The 19,993-nt window shown below is 37.7% G+C and overlaps 1 protein-coding gene across 1 annotated transcript in view; it reads right to left on the bottom strand.

Annotated features, from left to right (window-relative positions):
- Positions 1-19,993, bottom strand: part of LOC128650282 (uncharacterized) — a 180,185-nt gene that overhangs the window by 44,802 nt on the left and 115,390 nt on the right. The window contains exons 10-11 of the mRNA XM_053704107.1: positions 1,790-1,912; positions 384-485 (exon numbers count right to left, since the gene is read on the bottom strand). Coding sequence (XP_053560082.1) covers positions 384-485; positions 1,790-1,912 — 225 coding nt within the window. The remainder of the gene's footprint in view (positions 1-383; positions 486-1,789; positions 1,913-19,993) is intronic.

Raw genomic sequence — 19,993 nt, 5'->3', positions numbered from 1 at the left:
ATCTACCTTTAGAATACTATTTAAATGAATTCTGTATGTATTAATAAGACTTCTGCATGATCGAAAAATTCGATTCAGATTTTTTCGAATTCCGAATTTAACAAATTCGGCGGAATTTCCGAATCGATCCGAAACGAATCGCACATGTCTAGTATTACTAGCTAACTGCAAACCTTGCTTACATGTCAATCTAAACAAACTGCTAACCAATGAGTATTTAGGACTTATGTCTATGCAGTAGTAGTGCTTAAAGTAAAAAAAATCCCAAGGTGACTGAAAATCACATAGGATTATTCAGCTTCACAATTACTCCATACAATATTATGGTGTTTGGTTATCAAAGGCAGGTGACAAATAATTAAGATGGAGGTCAAATCACATACCTTGTACTGTTCAAATATTGTGGTAAGTCTGTGGAAAAGTTCATCAAAAATTGGTGATATTTTTCCATCAATGTCATCAAACAATAAATTGTACATTTTCTCCTAAATAAAAAAGAACAAAAAAGCAAATAACAAAAACCAAGGATAAATATCAAAATAGTGTGATACTTTTTCTAATAAAACAGATTTACAGTACTTGATATTGTCATGGGTAAAATATGCAAGGTTGTCAATAGGACTCCTTGACTGTCTATTTATTAAGCCTCAGTACCTACAGACTTACTGAATTCCATAATACATTGCAGAATTTAACGTCTAGTTTAAAGGAACAGTAAAGGTAATATTACATTTTCATGACTCAGAGTATGCAATTTAAACAACTTTACAATTTACTTATATTAGATGTGCTTTGTTCCATATGTATCCTTTGCTGAATAGTAGGTAGGCTAATAAGATTTTAGGTTTGTGCACACTGCTACAAACATTGTTGCAAACACTGCCAGATGGCTAAATACACGGGCATGCTCCTGAGTTAACCTAGGATTACTCTTTAACAATGGATTTCAAGAGAATCAAGTAAATTAATAATAGAAGCAATTTGGAAAGTTGTTTCAAATGTCGTGCTCTCTCAAATCCATTTAAATTGGAATTTTTACTTTCTTGTCCCCCTTTTTTTTTACTCAACTATTAACTTGTTGTGTGGTTGGATGTATTAGCATTTTTTCAAACTATTTTTTGAACATGCAAAGAAAGTACAATTGTTGTTTACATTATAAACTGCCATGATCATGGGTAGAATAATGTATTGTTTGTACTATTTTGTTAAAACCCCAGATGTTTGACACATTATCATTATTTCAAGTCAAAATTACATTTTAAGATTTCAAAAGTAATCTTAAAGGGACACTCAGGTTTTATTACATTTTCATGATTCAGATACAGCCTGTAATTTTAAACAACTTTACAATTTACTCCCATTAAAAAAAATGTGCACAGTCTTTTATATTTACACTTTTTTTGAGTCACTAGCTCATACTGAGCATGTGCAAGAACTCAGACTATACGTATATGCATTTGTGATTGGCTGATTGCTATCACATGGTACAGGGGGAGTGGAAATTTACATAACTTTAAAATGTGTTAGAAAAGAATCTACTACTCATTTAAAATTCAGAGTAAATGCTATTGTATTGTCTTGTTATCTTGCATTTGTTGATTATGCAAATTTGCTGTGTTTACTGGTCATTTAAAGGGACAGTAAATCCGCAGAATCAATCTATCTATCTATCTATCTATCTATCTTTGTTGTGCATAAACATGCTGTTGCAGTGAAGGTGATAGTACAAAAAACAAAATACATACTCATTATCTTAAGCTAAGTAAATTATATAAATTGGCAGACAGACCTTGTATGCAGGATGCTTCCCATTATATTGAGGATTGAATAAACATACATCAGTCACTTTGCTCTCAACTTCTTTCCATCTTCGGATAGCATTTTGGGCAGTTCTTGATAACAGTTCTTTTAGCTAAAACCATAAAAAAATGCACCACACTCTCATAAACATTTTAGGATAGATCACAATCCTTTCAAAGAAAATAAATAAGAAAAGAAAACTCATTTAATGATTTTCTACAGAAAGTCACCATACATATACCCTTTTGAGCATTTCCCAGTCCAAGAAGCCATATACCATATCTCTTTAAATAACTGTTAACACATTTATTTAAAGAACAATCATAGAAATATATAAATAGAATAGCTTAATTTTAATGTTATAGTGAAGAACTTATGTAATGGATTTACCGCACAACTTGTAATATGGAAGTTAAAATTGAAGCAGTATAGATTGCATTTTAGCAATGTTAGCAAATCATAGCGCTAACATTTTACTCTCCACTTGTAATCTAAGTCTTTATCAGTTCATGGCATGAGAGCAATTAACAATTTCATATCACTTCGCATCATTTGAGAATAATCCCTTTTTAAAATGCAATTAAAATAATAAATGAATACCATTATGATTATATGTTATCTATGTATAAGTGTCAGAGTTTATAAGTGCTATTCAGATACTCATCTTCACTTAAAAAACCTTACTGCTTATAATTGTTTTTTCTATTTTAATTATTTTTTAGCATATTTAATTTGGTTTCCATTTGGTACTACTCAATGTTGTAATTAAATAAAATTAATTGAGCTATTTTTAAGTAAATTCATTTACTTACTATTATTTTTAAATATCATACCAGTTTCACTCCATGGGCGCGATCTGATATAGATTGTAGTTTGCGTCGCAAGCGAGGGAACCCCCGCCGCCTGTAGTTTCAGCTCGCAACTCGAGCTATCCCATATACGGCGCCGTCAGATGCTAAAGTGCCGTAAGTCGGATAAACCAGCGATGTCCAGAAATATGCGTAAGTACAAATTTCTGGAGTCGCCAGTGACTTACGGCACTTTAGAAACTGCCGGCGCCTACAAAACCTGACTAAGTTATAAAATCTCTCGTACTGTCTAACACGCCTCCCAAACATAGCCCGACACGTCTAACCCTCTATCCGCTATCCCCCCTCACTCTCCTAATAATAAAAAATGTATTAACCCCTAAACCGCCGCTCCCGGACCCCGCCGCCACCTAATAAAGTTATTAACCCCTAAACCGCCGCTCCCGGACCTCACCGCCACCTACATTAACTACCCCCTAATGTGAGCCCCTTAAACCGCCGCCACCTACATTACCTACCCCCTAATGTGAGCTCCTATCCCGCCGCCAGCTACATTAACTACCCCCTAATGTGAGCTCCTACCCCGCCGCCAGCTATATTAAAATTATTAACCCCTAATCTAATCCCCCTACCCCACCGCTAGCTATATTAAAATTATTAACCCCTAATTTAAATTCCCCTACCCCGCCGCCAGCTGTATTAAATTAATTAACCCCTATTCTAAATCCCCCTACACCGCCGCCACCTATATTACATTTATTAACCCTAATCTAATCCCCCTATACCGCCGCCACCTATATTAAATTAACTAACCCCTAATCTAATCCCCCTATACTGCCGCCACCAATATTAAATTAATTAACCCCTAAAATACTAAACTATCCCTACCACTAAACCTAAGTCTAACCCTACAAATAGCCCTGAAAAGGGATTTTTGCGTGGCATTACCCCAAAGTAAACAGCTCTATTGCCAGCCCTTAAAAGGGCTTTTTGCAGGCCATTGCCCTAAAGTAATCAGCTCTTTTACCAGCCCTTAAAAGGGCTTTTGGCGGGGCTTTGTCACAAAGTAATCAGCTCTTTTGCATCTAATCTAAATCCCCCTACACCGCCGCCACCTATATTAAATACATTACCCCCTAATCTAATCCCACTATACCGCCGCCACCTATATTAACTATATTAACCCTAATTATATTAGGGTTAATATAGTTAATATAGTTATTATATTATATATATATTAAGTATAATAACCCTATCTAACTCTAACACCCCTAACTAAATTCTTATTAAAATAAATCTAAGTAATATTAATATTATTAATTAAAATATTCCTATTTAAATCTAAATACTTACCTATAAAATAAACCCTACGATAGCTACAATATAATTAATAATTACATTGTAGCTATTTTAGGGTTTATATTTATTTTACAGGTAACTTGGTATTTATTTTAACTAGGTACAATAGCTATTAAATAGTTAATAACTATTTAATAGCTACCTAGTTAAAATAATTACCAATTTACCTGTAAAATAAATCCTAACCTAAGTTAAAAATACACCTACACTATCAATAAATTAAATAAACTACAAATCTCTAATCTAAAATACAATTAAATACACTAAACTAAATTACAAAAACAAACAAACACTAAATTACAAAAAATTAAAAAAGATTTACAAGAAATTTAAGCTAATTACACCTATTCTAAGCCCCCTAATAAAATAATAAAGCCCCCCAAAATAAAAAAATGTCCTACCCTATTCTAAATTAAAAATTAACCAGCTCTTTTACCAGCCCTTAAAAGGGCTTTTTGCGGGGCATGCCCCAAAGTAAACAGCTCTTTTGCCTGTAAAAAAAACCACAATACCACCCCCCAACATTAAAACCCACCACCCACATACCCCTACTCTAAACCCACCCAAACCCCCCTTAAAAAAACCTAACACTAATCCCCAGAAGATCTCCCTACCTTGAGTCGTCTTCATCCAGCTGGGCCGAACTCTTCATCCAATCCGGGCGATGTCTTCATCCAAGCGGCAAAGAAGAAGTCTTCCATCCAGCGATGTCTTCATCCAAGCGGCAAAGAAGAAGTCTTCCATCCGGCGATGTCTTCATCCAAGCGGCAAAGAAGAAGTCTTCCATCCGGCGATGTCTTCATCCAAGCGGCAAAGAAGAGGTCCTCCATCGGGGCAAAGTTTTCCTCCAAGCGGCATCTTCAATCTTCTTTCTTCAGCCCTCCGACGCGGAACATCCAGCTGGCCCGACGACTGAATGACGAATGGAGTCCGTCGAATTCTGATTGGCTGATAGGATTCTATCAGCCAATCGGAATTAAGGTAAGAAAATCTGATTGGCTGATTCAATCAGCCAATCAGATTGAGCTCGCATTCTATTGGCTGTTCCGATCAGCCAATAGAATGCAAGCTCAATCTGAATGGCTGATTGAATCAGCCAATCAGATTTTCTTACCTTAATTCCGAGTGGCTAATAGAATCCTATCAGCCAATCGGAATTCGAGGGATGCCATCTTGGATGACGTCATTTAAAGGATACTTCATTCATCGTTCAGTCTTCGGGCCAGCTGGATGTTCCACGTAGGAGGGCTGAAGAAAGAAGATTGAAGATGCCACTTGGAGGAAAACTTCGCCCCGATGGAGGACCTCTTCTTTGCCGCTTGGATGAAGACATCGCCGGGATGGAAGACTTCTTCTTTGCCGCTTGGATGAAGACATCGCCGGATGGAAGACTTCTTCTTTGCCGCTTGGATGAAGACATCGCCCGGATTGGATGAAGAGTTCGGCCCGGCTGGGTGAAGACAACTTAAGGTAGGGAGATCTTCTGGGGCTTAGTGTTAGGTTTTTTTAAGGGGGGTTTGGGTGGGTTTAGAGTAGGGGTATGTGGGTGGTGGGTTTTAATGTTGGGGGTGGTATTGTGGGGTTTTTTACAGGTAAAAGAGCTGTTTACTTTGGGGCATGCCCCACAAAAAAGCCCTTTTAAGGGCTGGTAAAAGAGCTGTTTAATTTTTAATTTAGAATAGGGTAGGGCATTTTTTTATTTTGGGGGCTTTATTATTTTATTAGGGGGCTTAGAATAGGTGTAATTAGCTTAAAATTCTTGCAATCTTTTTTTATTTTTTGTAATTTAGTGTTTGGTTTTTTTTGTAATTTAGTTTAGTGTATTTAATTGTATTTTAGTTTAGATATTTGTAGTTTATTTAATTTATTGATAGTGTAGGTGTATTTGTAACTTAGGTTAGGATTTATTTTACAGGTAAATTGGTAATTATTTTAACAAGGTAGCTATTAAATAGTTATTAACTATTGAATAGCTATTGTACCTAGTTAAAATAAATACCAAGTTACCTGTAAAATAAATATAAACCCTAAAATAGCTACAATGTAATTATTAATTATATTGTAGCTATCTTAGGGTTTATTTTATAGGTAAGTATTTAGATTTAAATAGGAATATTTTAATTAATAATATTAATATTAATTAGATTTATTTTAATAAGAATTTAGTTAGGGGTGTTAGAGTTAGATAGGGTTAATATAGTTAAAGGGACAGTGTAGGCCAAAATAAACTTTCATGATTCAGATAGAGCATGTAATTTTAAACAATTTTCCAATTTACTTTTATCACCAATTTTGCTTTGTTCTCTTCGTATTCTTAGTTGAAAGCTTAACCTAGGAGGTTCATATGCTAATTTCTTAGACCTTGAAACCCACCTCTTTCAGATTACATTTTAACAGTTTTTCACCACTAGAGGGTGTTAGTTCACATATTTCATATAGATAACACTGTGCTCGTGCACGAGAAATTATCTGGGAGCAGGCACTGATTGGCTAGACTGCAAGTCTGTCAAAAGAACTGAAAAAAGGGGCAGTTTGCAGAGGCTTAGATACAAGATAATCACAGAGGTTAAAAGTATATTAATATAACTGTGTTGGTTATGCAAAACTGGGAAATGGGTAATAAAGGGATTATCTATCTTTTAAAACAATAAAAATTTTGGTGTAGACTGTCCCTTTAATATATATATATATAATAACTATATTAACTATATTAACCTTAATATAATTAGGGTTAATATAGTTAATATAGGTGGCGGCGGTGTAGGGGGATTAGATTAGGGGTTAATGTATTTAATATAGGTGGCGGCGGTGTAGGGGGATTAGATTAGGGGTTAATACATTTATTATAGGTGGCGGCGGTGTAGGGGGATTTAGATTAGAGGCAAAAGAGCTGTTTACTTTGTAACAATGCCCCGCAAAAAGCCCTTTTAAGGGCCGGTAAAAGAGCTGGTTACTTTAGGGCAATGGCCCGCAAAAAGCCCTTTTAAGGGCTGGCAATAGAGCTGTTTACGTTGGGGTAATGCCACGCAAAAAGCCCTTTTCAGGGCTATTTGTAGGGTTAGACTTAGGTTTAGTGGTAGGGATAGTTTAGTATTTTAGGGGTTAATTAATTTAATATAGGTGGCAGCGGTATAGGGGGATTAGATTAGGGGTTAATAATTTAATATAGGTGGCGGCGGTGTAAGGGGGATTAGATTGGGGTTAATAATTTAATATAGGTGGCGGCGGTATAGGGGGATTAGATTAGGGGTTAATAATTTAATATAGGTGGCGGCGGTATAGGGGGATTAGATTAGGGGTTAATAATTTAATATAGGTGGCGGCGGTATAGTGGGATTAGATTAGGGGTTAATAATTTTAATATAGCTGGCGGCGGGGTAGGAGCTCACATTAGGGGGTAGTTAATGTAGGTGGCGGCGGTGTAAGGGGCTTACATTAGGGGGTAGGTAATGTAGATGGCGGCGGGGTAGGGGCTCACATTAGGGGGTAGGTAATGTAGATGGCGGCGGTGTAGGGGCTCACATTAGGGGGTTATACATTTAATGTAGGTGGCGGCGGGGTCCGGGAGCGGCGGTTTAGGGGTTAAATACTTTATTAGGGATTGCGGCGGGGGATCGCAGTTGACAGGTAGATAGACATTGCGCATGCGTTAGGTGTTAGGTTTTATTTAGCAGTTCGTGGTTGACAGGTAGATAGACATTGCGCATGCGTTAGGTGTTAGGTTTTATTTAGCAGCTAGTTTAGGGAGTTACGGGGCTCCAATAGACAGCATAAGGCTTACTACACCTGCAATTTGTGGCGAGGTGAAAATGGAGTAGGATTTCTCCATTTTCGCCACGTAAGTCCTTACGCTGTATATTGGATACCAAACTGCGCTGGTTTGGTATACCTGTCTAGGGCCAAAAAACTACGGCCGAAGGCAGAAATATACGAGCGTAACTTCTATGTTACGCCGTATATAGGATACCAAAAACTACCATAACAAAAAATAACAAACAAAATTATCCAAAATAATAAAAGTTATTCTTATTCTAATACCCCGTTTTTTTGTTTTTAGTTAGGTTTTTTGTATTTTGGGTTAGTGGGGGTTCGTAATGTTATGGGTATTTGTTTAAATTTTTTTGGCAAAAGAGCTGTTAAGTTTAGGGCAATGCCCTACAAAAGGCCCTTTTAAGGGCAATTGTTGTGTTATTTTTAACATCTCTCTCTCTCTCTCTCTCTCTCTCTCTCTCTCTCTCTCTCTCCTGTGCTGCCCAGTCCTTGCGCTGCTGTCGGGTGGGTGCGCGTGCGATCAGCTGCAAGAGTTTGTCTGAACTGCGCATGACGGCTTCAGACAAACTCTTGTCTTTTATAATATAGGATTAGGGTTTTTTTATTTTTTGGGGTGTTTTTTATTTTTTTTTAAAATGGGGTATTAGAATAGGAATAATTTTTATTATTTTTGATAATTCCATTTGTTATTTTTTGTAATTTTAGTGTTTATTATTTTTTGTAATGTTAGATTTTATTATTTTTAGTAATGTTAGGTTTTATTATTATTAGTAATGTTAGGTTTCTTTCATGTAATTGGCAAGAGTCCATGAGCTAGTGACATATGGGATATACAATCCTACCAGGAGGGGCAAAGTTTCCCAAACCTCAAAATGCCTATAAATACACCCCTCACCACACCCACAATTCAGTTTTACAAACTTTGCCTCCTATGGAGGTGGTGAAGTAAGTTTGTGCTAAGATTTCTACGTTGATATGCGCTTCTCAGCATTGTTGAAGCCCGATTCCTCTCAGAGTACAGCGAATGTCAGAGGGACGTTAAGGGAGTATCACCTATTGAATACGATGATTTCTCTAACGGGGTTTTTTTTCATGGGTTCTCTGTTATCGGTCGTAGCGATTCATCTGCTACCTCCCTTTTCAGATCAACGATATACTCTCAATTTACCATTACCTCTACTAATAACTGTTTCAGTACTGGTTTGGCTATCTGCTATATGTGTATGGGTGTCTTTTGGTAAGTATGTTTTCATTACTTAAGACACTCTCAGCTATGGTTTGGCACTTTATGCAAATTATATAAAGTTCTAAATATATGTATTGTACTTATATTTGCCATGAGTCAGGTTCATGTATTTCCTTCTGCAGACTGTCAGTTTCATATTTGGGAATATAAACACCTTAAGAAATTTATTTCTTACCTGGGGTTTAGTCTTTTTTCAATTTGACTACTTTTGCAATTGCGGGTGTAAAGCCAGCGGGTGCGTCAAATGCTAGACTTTATTGCGTCATTTTTGGCGCAAACTTTATTTGGCGCGAAAAGATACGTTTATGACGCAACTTCGTCATTTCCAGCGTCATATGTGACACCGGGACCTTTCGCACGGCGGCGTCATTAGTGACGCAGGTGTGTCATTTCCGGTCTTTTTTGGTGCCAAAAGAAGTTTACGTTACGTTGTGCGTCATACTTGGCGCCAAATTTTTTTCATTTTTTCAATACCCCATTGATGTTTGCCTCCTGCTTTCTTCTCTATCAAGAGGCCTATGCTTTTGCATTTTTTCCCCTTCCTGAAACTGTCATTTAAGGAAATAGATAATTTTGCTTTATATGTTGTTTTTTCTCTTACATTGAGCAAGATGTCCCAATCTGATCCTTCCTCTGAAGTTTCTGCTGGAACATTGCTGCCTGACATCGGTTCTACCAAAGCTAAGTGCATTTGTTGTAAAATTGTAGAAATTATTCCACAGAATGTCATTTGCAATAGTTGTCATGATAAACTTTTACATGCAGATAGTGTTTCTATCAGTAATAGTACATTGCCAGTTGCAGTTCCTTCAACTTCTAATGTGCATGATATACCTGTCAATTTTAAAGAATTTGTTTCTGATTCTATTATGAAGGCTTTGTCTGCATTTCCACCTTCTAATAAACGTAAAAGGTCTTTTAAAAATTCTCATTTAGCTGATGAAATTTCAAATGACCAGCAACATAATAATTCATCCTCTTCTGATGAGGATCTATCTGAAACAGAAGATCCTTCCTCAGATATTGACACTGACAAATCGACTTATTTATTTAAAATAGAGTATATGCGTTCTTTATTAAAAGAAGTGTTAATTACTTTGGATATTGAGGTAACCAGTCCTATTGACGTTCAGTCTAATAAACATTTAAATGCTGTTTTTAAACCTCCTGTGGTTTCCCCAGGCGTTTTTCCCATTCCTGAGGCTATTTCTGATATGATTTCTAGGGAATGGAATAAGCCAGGTACTTCCTTTATTCCTTCTTCAAGGTTTAAGAGATTGTATCCTTTACCAGCAAAATCTATAGAGTTTTGGGAAAAGATCCCCAAAGTTGATGGGGCTATTTCTACTCTTGCTAAACGTACCACTATTCCTATGGAAGATAGCACTTCCTTTAAGGATCCTTTAGATAGGAAGCTTGAATCTTATCTAAGGAAGGCCTATTTATATTCAGGTCATCTTCTCAGACCTGCTATTTCTTTGGGTGATGTTGCGGCTGCATCAACTTTCTGGTTGGAAAATTTAGCGCAAAATGAATTGGATTTTGACATATCTAGCATTGTTCGCATACTGCAACATGCTAATCATTTTATTTGTGATGCCATTTTTGATATTATCAAAATTGATGTTAGATCCATGTCTTTAGCTGTATTAGCTAGAAGAGCTTGGTGGCTTAAATCTTGGAATGCTGATATGACATCTAAATCTAGATTACTATCTCTTTCTTTCCAAGGTAATAATTTATTTGGTTCTCAGTTGGATTCTATTATTTCAACTATCACTGGAGGAAAATGAGTTTTTTTGCCTCAGGATAAAAAACCTAAGGGTAAATCTAAGGCTTCTAACCGTTTTCGTTCCTTTCGTCAGAATAAAGAACAAAAACTCAATCCTCCTCCCAAGGAATCTGCTTCCAGTTGGAAGCCTTCCTCAAATTGGAATAAATCCAAGCCATTTCGGAAACCAAAGTCTGCCCCTAAATCCGCATGAAGGTGCGGCCCTCATTCCAGCTCAGCTGGTAGGGGGCAGATTAAGGTGTTTCAAGGATTTTTGGATAAAATCTGTCCAAAATCATTGGATTCAGAGCATTGTCTCTCAAGGGTATCAAATAGGATTCAAAGTAAGACCTCCTGTGAGAAGATTTTTTCTCTCACGCATCCCTGTAAATCCAGTAAAAGCTCAGGCTTTTCTGAAGTGTGTTTCAGACCTGGAGTCTTCAGGGGTAATCATGCCAGTTCCTCCTCAGGAACAAGGTTTGGGGTTTTATTCAAACCTATTCATTGTACCAAAGAAAGAAAATTTGTTCAGACCAGTTCTGGATCTGAAAATTTTGAATCGTTATGTAAGAGTACCAACTTTCAAGATGGTCACTATAAGGACTATTCTGCCTTTTGTTCAGCAAGGACATTATATGTCCACAATAAACTTGCAGGATGCATACCTTCATATTCCGATTCATCCAGAACATCAGTTTCTGAGATTCTCTTTTCTAGACAAGCATTACCAATTTGTTGTTCTTCCATTTGGCCTAGCAACCGCTCCAAGAATCTTTTCAAAGGTTCTGGGTGCCCTACTATCTGTAATCAGAGAACAGGGTATTGCGGTATTTCCTTATTTGGACAATATCTTGGTACTTGCTCAATTTTTACATACTGCAGAATCTCACACGAATCAACTAGTGTTGTTTCTTCGGAAACATGGTTGGAGGATCAATTTACCAAAAAGTTTCTTGATTCCTCAGACAAGGGTCACCTTTTTAGGTTTCCAGATAGATTCAGTGTCCATGACTCTGTCTCTAACAGACAAGAGACGTTTAAAATTGGTCGCAGCATGCCGGCACCTTCAGTCTCAGTCATTCCCTTCAGTGGCTTTATGCATGGAAGTTTTAGGTCTCATGACTGCAGCATCGGACGCGATCCCCTTTGCTCATTTTCACATGAGACCTCTACAGCTTTGCATGCTGAATCAATGGTGCAGGGATTATACAAAGATATCACAATTAATATCCTTGAATCCCAATGTATGACACTCTCTGACATGGTGGATAGATCACCATCGTTTAGTTCAAGGGGCCTCTTTTATTCGGCCAATCTGGACTGTGATCTCAACAGATGCGAGTCTTTCAGGTTGGGGAGCTGTTTGGGGATCTCTGACAGCACAAGGGGTTTGGAAATCTCAAGAGGCGAGATTACCAATAAATATTTTAGAACTTTGTGCAATTTTCAGGGCTCTTCAGTTTTGGCCTCTGCTAAAGAGAGAATCGTTCATTTGTTTTCAGACAGACAATATCACAACTGTGGCTTATGTCAATCATCAGGGTGGGACTCACAGTCCCCAAGCTATGAAAGAAGTATCACGGATACTTGCTTGGGCGGAATCCAGCTCCTGTCTAATGTCTGCGGTGCATATCCCAGGTGTAGACAATTGGGAGGCGGATTATCTCAGCCGCCAGACTTTACATCCAGGGGAGTGGTCTCTCCATCCAGATGTGTTTTCTCGGATTGTTCAGATGTGGGGTCTTCCAGAGATAGATCTCATGGCCTCTCATCTAAACAAGAAACTTCCCAGATACCTGTCCAGGTCCAGGGATGTTCAGGCGGAAGCAGTAGATACACTGACACTTCCTTGGTGTTAAATAAAAAGAGAGAAGCGCTCAACCTGGAAACGAACAATAGCATAATAGCTTGTTCTATGGCTAGTTACCACCCAAGAAGCAGCCTCTTTTTGCTCAATATGTGCCTTTCACAGAGAAAAACTTTCCTGAAGCTTCCTTGGTGTTATCATCCTGCTTACATCTTCCCGCCTCTAGTTCTTCTTCCAAGAGTGATCTCCAAAATCATCATGGAACAGTCTTTTGTGTTGCTGGTGGCTCCAGCTTGGCCACACAGGTTTTGGTATGCGGATCTGGTGCGGATGTCCAGTTGCCCGCCTTGGCCACTTCCGTTACGGCCGGACCTACTATCTCAAGGTCCGTTTTTCCATCAGGATCTCAAATCATTAAATTTGAAGGTGTGGAAATTGAATGCTTAGTTCTAAGTCATAGAGGTTTCTCTGACTCAGTAATTAATACTATGTTACAAGCTCGTAAATCTGTCTCTAGAAAGATTTATTATAGAGTTTGGAAGACTTACATTTCATGGTGTTCTTCTCATAAATTCTCCTGGCATTCTTTTAGAATTCCTAGAATTTTACAGTTCCTTCAGGATGGTTTGGATAAGGGTTTGTCTGCAAGTTCCTTGAAAGGTCAAATCTCAGCTCTTTCTGTTTTATTTCACAGAAAGATTGCTATACTTCCTGATATTCACTGTTTTGTACAGGCTTTAGTTCGTATTAAGCCTGTCATTAAATCAATTTCTCCTCCTTGGAGTCTTAATTTGGTTCTGAAGGCGCTATAGGCTCCTCCATTTGAGCCTATGCATTCTTTAGACATTAAACTACTTTCTTGGAAAGTGTTGTTCCTTTTGGCTATCTCTTCTGCTAGAAGAGTTTCTGAGCTATCTGCTCTTTCTTGTGATTCTCCTTTTCTGATTTTTCATCAGGATAAGGCAGTTTTGCGGACTTCTTTTCAATTTTTACCTAAGGTTGTGAATTCTAACAACATTAGCAGAGAAATTGTTGTCCCTTCCTTATGTCCTAATCCTAAGAATTCTTTGGAGAGATCCTTACATTCTTTGGATGTGGTAAGAGCTTTGAAAAATTATGTGGAAGCTACTAAAGATTTCAGGAAGACTTCTAGTCTATTTGTTTTATTTTCTGGTCCTAGGAAAGGTCAGAAGGCTTCTGCTAGTTCCTTGGCTTCTTGGTTGAAACTTTTGATTCATCAAGCTTATTTGGAGTCGGGTCAGGCCCCGCCTCAGAGAATCACAGCTCATTCTACTAGATCAGTTTCCACTTCGTGGGCTTTTAAGAATGAAGCTTCAGTTGATCAGATTTGCAAAGCGGCGACTTGGTCCTCTTTGCATACATTTACTAAATTCTACAGTTTTGATGTATTTGCTTCTTCGGAAGCAGTTTTTGGTAGAAAAGTTCTTCAGGCAGCTGTTTCAGTTTGATTCTTCTGCTTTTGATTTAAGTTTTTTTCTTTCAAAGATGAAATAAACTTATTTTTGTTTTGGGTTGTGGATTAATTTTTCAGCGGAATATGGCTGTTTTTATTTTTTCCCTCCCTCTCTAGTGACTCTTGAGTGGAAGACTCCACATCTTGGGTATTGATATCCCATATGTCACTAGCTCATGGACTCTTGCCAATTACATGAAAGAAAACATAATTTATGTAAGAACTTACCTGATAAATTCATTTCTTTCATATTGGCAAGAGTCCATGAGGCCCACCCTTTTTATGGTGGTTATGATTTTTTTGTATAAAGCACAATTATTTCCAAATTTCCTTTGTTGATGCTTTCTACTCCTTTCTTTATCACCCCACTGCTTGGCTATTCATTAAACTGAATTGTGGGTGTGGTGAGGGGTGTATTTATAGGCATTTTGAGGTTTGGGAAACTTTGCCCCTCCTGGTAGGATTGTATATCCTATATGTCACTCGCTAATGGACTCTTGCCAATATGAAAGAAATTCATTTATCAGGTAAGTTCTTACATAAATTATGTTTTTTTATTTTTTTATTTTTTTTTAAACAAGTAATGTTTAGTTTTTTTTTTTAGTTTAAACTTAGGTTTTATTTTATTTCATAGGTCATTTTGTATTTATTTTAACTAGGTAGTTAGTAAATAGTAATATTGTAACTAGCTTAGGTTTTATTTTTATTTCACAGGTAAGTTTGTATTTATTTTTAAATAGGTAGTTAGTTAATAATTGTAACTATAATTTAGGTATATTTTAATTATGTTACAGTTAGGGGGTGTTAGGTTTAAGGGTTAATAGTTTAATTTAGCTAGTTGCGATGTGGTGGGAAGGAGGTTTAGAGGTTAATTATTTTATTTAGTGTTAGTGATATGGGGGATGGCGGTTTAGAGGTTAATAGGTTTATTTAGTGTTGGCGATGTGGGGAATGGTGGTTTAGAGGTTAATAGGTTTATTTAGTGTTGGAGATGTGGGGGGGGTGGCAGTTTAGAGGTTAATAGGTTTAGTTAGTGTTGGTGATGTGGGGGGTGGCAGCGGTTTAGGGGTGATTAGCTTTATTTAGTGTTTTAGTTAGTGTTGTCGATGTTTGGTAACTGCGGTTTAGATTAGAACATTGAAAAATTCCGAATATGAATAAAGAATGGATCCGGAAATTCAGAAACTGATTTATTCGTTTTCGGAAATTTAGTTATTGCACCAATTCAGAAATTCAAATTCATCTGAATCTCTGAATCGGCCAAAATTTGCCCAAAAACAAAATTCGGCCGAAACGAATTGCACATGTCTAATTTTCAGGCTCCTAACCAAGCCCCAAAGTTTTAAATGTGTACTGATGTATACAGACTTCAGATTGTTTTTATAATGGGTCTTTTCATATGCAGGGGAGGGGGGGAGGTTCCGCTGTTAGCCCCTTTCAGTGGGTGTCCCAGGCTTATCTCATTAACAGTGTTAAATTGTGAGCTTCCAAGTAAGTATTTAAAAAGGTTGTACACTGGAGTTTTATATCAGTATCTGCATATAATTTTTTATAGTAGAGTCTATTACATACAGTTAACTGAAAATTAGTGTATACTGCATATTTAACTTTGCTTTTATCTTTAACAAATCATATTGTGCTAGGTAGCATTTTAGACTGAGCTGTTGTGCAATGCATTATGGTCAATAAGTTTGGTCAGCAGTGGACAAAAACCTTTTGTCCTTAAAGGGATACTAAACCCAAATTTTTTCTTTCATGATTCAGAAAGAGCATGCAATTTTAAGCAACTTTCTAATTTACTCCTTTTATTAATTTGTTTGTTCTCTTTGTATCTTTATTTGAAAAAGTAGGACTGAAAGCTTAGAAACCGGCCTATTTTTGGTTCAGCACCCTGGATAGTGCTTGCTGAGTTGTGGCAACATTTAGCGACCAATCAGTAAGCGCTTCCCAGGTCAGGTGCTGAACCTAAAATGGGCCAGCTCCTAAGCTTTCATTCCTGCTTTTCAAACACAGATACAAAGGGCCAGCTCCTAAGCTTTCATTCCTGCTTTTCAAATACAGATACAAAGAGAACGAAAAAAATGATAATAGGAGTAAATTAGAAATTTGCTTAAAATTGTATGCTCTATCTGAATCATGAAAGAAAACATTTGGGTTTAGTGTTCCTTTAATTACTATTCTGTTTTGAAACCTAATTATAGAGTGGAAATATTTAGAACTTTCTTTGCATTGATATTATGGATTAATACAAATTAAACAAAACAAAATGCAATCCTACCAATCTAGGAAAAGAATTACTATATACAAAATATAGTGGGTGCAATCACATACTTGGTGACGTGCGCAAAAACCATTGTCGCCAATTTTTTGTCTAATCAAACAATCACATACCTGGCGCAGCAGACAGGTTACGCGTATATTTTACATGTTGTGCGCATTTTTTACTCCCATAAACTAACACAGAACTGGCGTCGCCAATCTGTATCACATTTGGAGCGCAAGGATTTACGCACTCAAAATGGAGATATTTTACGCCATTTTCAGCTCGCCACACATAGGCAGGCAAAGCAACCCTTGTGCACAGTAAAAAAGTACCTTAACAAACACCTAATGCATGCGCAACATCAACCCCTAAATCGCCATCCCCCCACATTGCAATCACTAATAAAATGTATTAATCCCTAATCCGCCATCCCCCCACAATACAAACTACCTAATAAACCAATTAACACCTAATCCGCCATCCCCCCACAACGCAAACTACCTAATAAACCTATAAACCCCTAATCTCCCATCCCCCCACAATGCAAAGTATTTAACTAATAACTAAGTCCCCCAACCTAACACGCCCAGTATTTTTTTAAATTGTCTTTAGTGCAAGACTGAAATCCTATTTTAATAAATAGATTTATACATTAATGTATAGTGACCTCCCTATCTTACTGGAAATTTAAAGCAGACTTTAAAATAATCAAAAGTTGTAAAAGGCAATATATGACATTCAATAGAGGGCAAATAAGTTTACGTGACAAAAATAGAGAAATCTTATAAAAACCTGTGTACAAAGTGTATTGTGATGGATTGGAATATTTCAGTGACGTGCACTCATAGGAGGCAGGTGAAGCAGCGCCTCCCGTGGCCAATGTGTGTAATTACACTCTTTATTAATAATAAAAAAAAAATGTTTTTTCATTTTTTTTCAAAATATTTTTTTGTTCATAAAGGTGAACCCCCCTACCCCTCCACCAAATTCAGTATTGTATTGCACTTTTTATGTTTAATAAAAAAAAAAACGTAGTATACTATACACACACATTCATATTGCGCAAGAGAGTAGAGGCCAGCTACCCTTCCATTGCACAACATGAATGTATTTGTTGTATGGGCTGCTAGAGACTGACACCCAGTGGCGAATAAGAGCTAATGCAGTCTCTTTTGTGGCCCATACCGCTCCCACCGGAGGCTTGTGTCTAGAAGCCTCGGGAGCCCTGCCCGCCCCTCAGCCAATCAGACAGGAGCATGTCTGATTCTGGGCTGAGTCGCTGACTACTGCCGGGCAGGAAATATGAGGCACAGAGAGCTGTCACGTGCGAATGGCACTACGTTCGTGCAATAGAGGCTCAGCCAGGTCAGTCACGTGAGAGCTCACTCAGTCAGAGCTAGTGGCAGTGGTAGACTTGAGTGCCGGCATCATCTTCTCTGTCCTCCTGGGAGACAGCACAGTCAGACTATATCCATAACTCCCCCCCCCTCTGGTCCGGTCATCAGACTATCTGACTGAGGGGCAGCAGACAGTCAGCTGAGTGAGCTCACTCAGCTGCTCACTCAGTCAGTGCTGTGGTGTGGACGGGTGTCACTGTCAGTCAGAGAACACTAGTGGAACAAAAAACAGTTCAACTTGTCAGTGGCTGTCGTGGGGTGTCGCACGGTCGTGAGTTGTGAGCGTGACCATCAGTGTGGTGCGGTGCTTTAACGCTAGAGTGACTTCTTCTGCTTCATCAGGTTAGTTAATCTTCTAATCTATATCAATATTTTTATATATCAACTCTGAACTCACACTGGAGCTGGGCATGGCCATGGGCAGTGGGCACTTGGGCAGCTGAGCAGAGCACACAGAAAAAAAACAAGCTATGGGGCAGAGTCAGAGTGACAATGTGGCATCCGGTGTGTGGACTGTGGTGTATAACGCTTCTTATAAGTTTTTAAGTTATAATGCTATTAATTGCTTTGCTAGTTTGCTGTTGGAGTTGTTCTAAAGATTGTCTGTCCTTAAATACACTAGACTGCACTAGGGGACAAACAGATTATATGTGGCGTCTAAAAAGACTAAATGTAAAGTGAATGCTGAAACTGTGCATTAGGTTTTTCAATTATAACAGAGGTGAATGTGTCCCTTTAAGAAACCAGTGTTCCTATTTAACAACACACGTGGGATAATATGAAACCTTATAGATTGGACAACGGTTATACTTATACTCACTAAAGTGCAGTGTCAAAATACAGTATGATTAATAAGAACCTAAAAATGGTAAAAATAGTTCAAATTGGTTTAAAATATAGAAAAATATTTAATCATATGATATGATATATATCAAAACAGATATGCAATGGCAAATTAGCGATATATATATCGGAAATTTGCCATTGCATATCTGTCCGTCGCCATTGGCAGTTGCGCATGCATCTAATGTTCGCAGCGTGAGGCAGCCAACAGAATGTTGGCTTCGTGCACAGCCAAAATAATTCACTTGGATGTAGCGAAGGTGGATTCTTTCACCACCCTGCCTTTTTCTAAATCCACCGGGATGCAGCGAAGGCAAACGGAGCATTACAAAAAAAAAAAAAAAAAACGAAAATGGCAGGGTGGTGAAAGAATCAACTGAAGGTGGATTCTTTCACCACCCTGTCGTCATTTTCAGAATCCATTGGGATGCACCGGGATCCACCGGCTGCACCGGGATCCAGGATCCACGGGGATGCAGTGAAGGTGGATTCTTTAACCCCCCTGCCATTTTCGAAATCCACCGGGATGCAGCGAAGGCAAACGGAGCATTACAAAAAAAAACACCGCCCGAAGGTGGATTCTTTCACCACCCTGCCATTTTCAGGATCCACCAGGATGCAGCGAAGGCAAACGGAGCATTACAAAAAGAAAAAACACCGCCCGCACAAAGTATAACAAAAAAAAAAAAAAACTCCCACACAAAGTATTAATACATACACCGCAAACCCACACATCGCTAAATAATAAAGTAATTAATCCTTTAATCCCTTAACTGTCAACCAACCACATCGCAATAAACCAAATTACCCTATTAACCCCTAAACTGCAAAACCCCCACATCGCAATAAACCTAATTACCCTATTAACCCCTAAACTGCAAAACCCCCACATCGCAATAAACCTATTTAACCTATTGACCCCTTAAACCGCCAAAACCCACAACGCAAATAACTAATTAAATTGCTAAATCCCCTAACCTAACATCCCCTAAATTAACACAAATTACCTAAACTAAAAAATACTAAAGTTTCAAAAAATAAAAAAAGCTAAGATTACAAAAAATAAAAAAGGCTAATATTACAGAACATAAAAAAACAAATTACCAAAGTTTACAAAATTAAACCTAATCCCTATGAAAATAAAAAAGCTCCCCCAAAATAAAAACACCCCCTACACTAAGAATAAACTACCAATAGCCCTTAAAATGGCTTTTTGCAGGGCATTGCCCCAAAATAATCAGCTCTTTTACATTAAAAATACACAAAGTCCCCCCAAACAGTAAAACACCCCACCCACCAAACCCCCCAAAATAAAAAACCTAACACTAAAAAACCTAAACTACTCATTGCCCTGAAAAGGGCATTTGTTGGGCATTGCCCTTAAAAGGGCATTTACCTCTTTTACAAAATGCCCACCCTAATCTGAATTAAAAATAAAAAAAAATAAAAAAAA

The sequence above is a fragment of the Bombina bombina genome, chromosome 2, assembly GCF_027579735.1.
Source record: "Bombina bombina isolate aBomBom1 chromosome 2, aBomBom1.pri, whole genome shotgun sequence".
Classification (NCBI taxonomy): domain Eukaryota; kingdom Metazoa; phylum Chordata; class Amphibia; order Anura; family Bombinatoridae; genus Bombina; species Bombina bombina.
The sequence above is the reverse complement of the archived record's forward strand: the minus strand, read 5'-3'. Positions and strand labels throughout refer to the sequence as shown.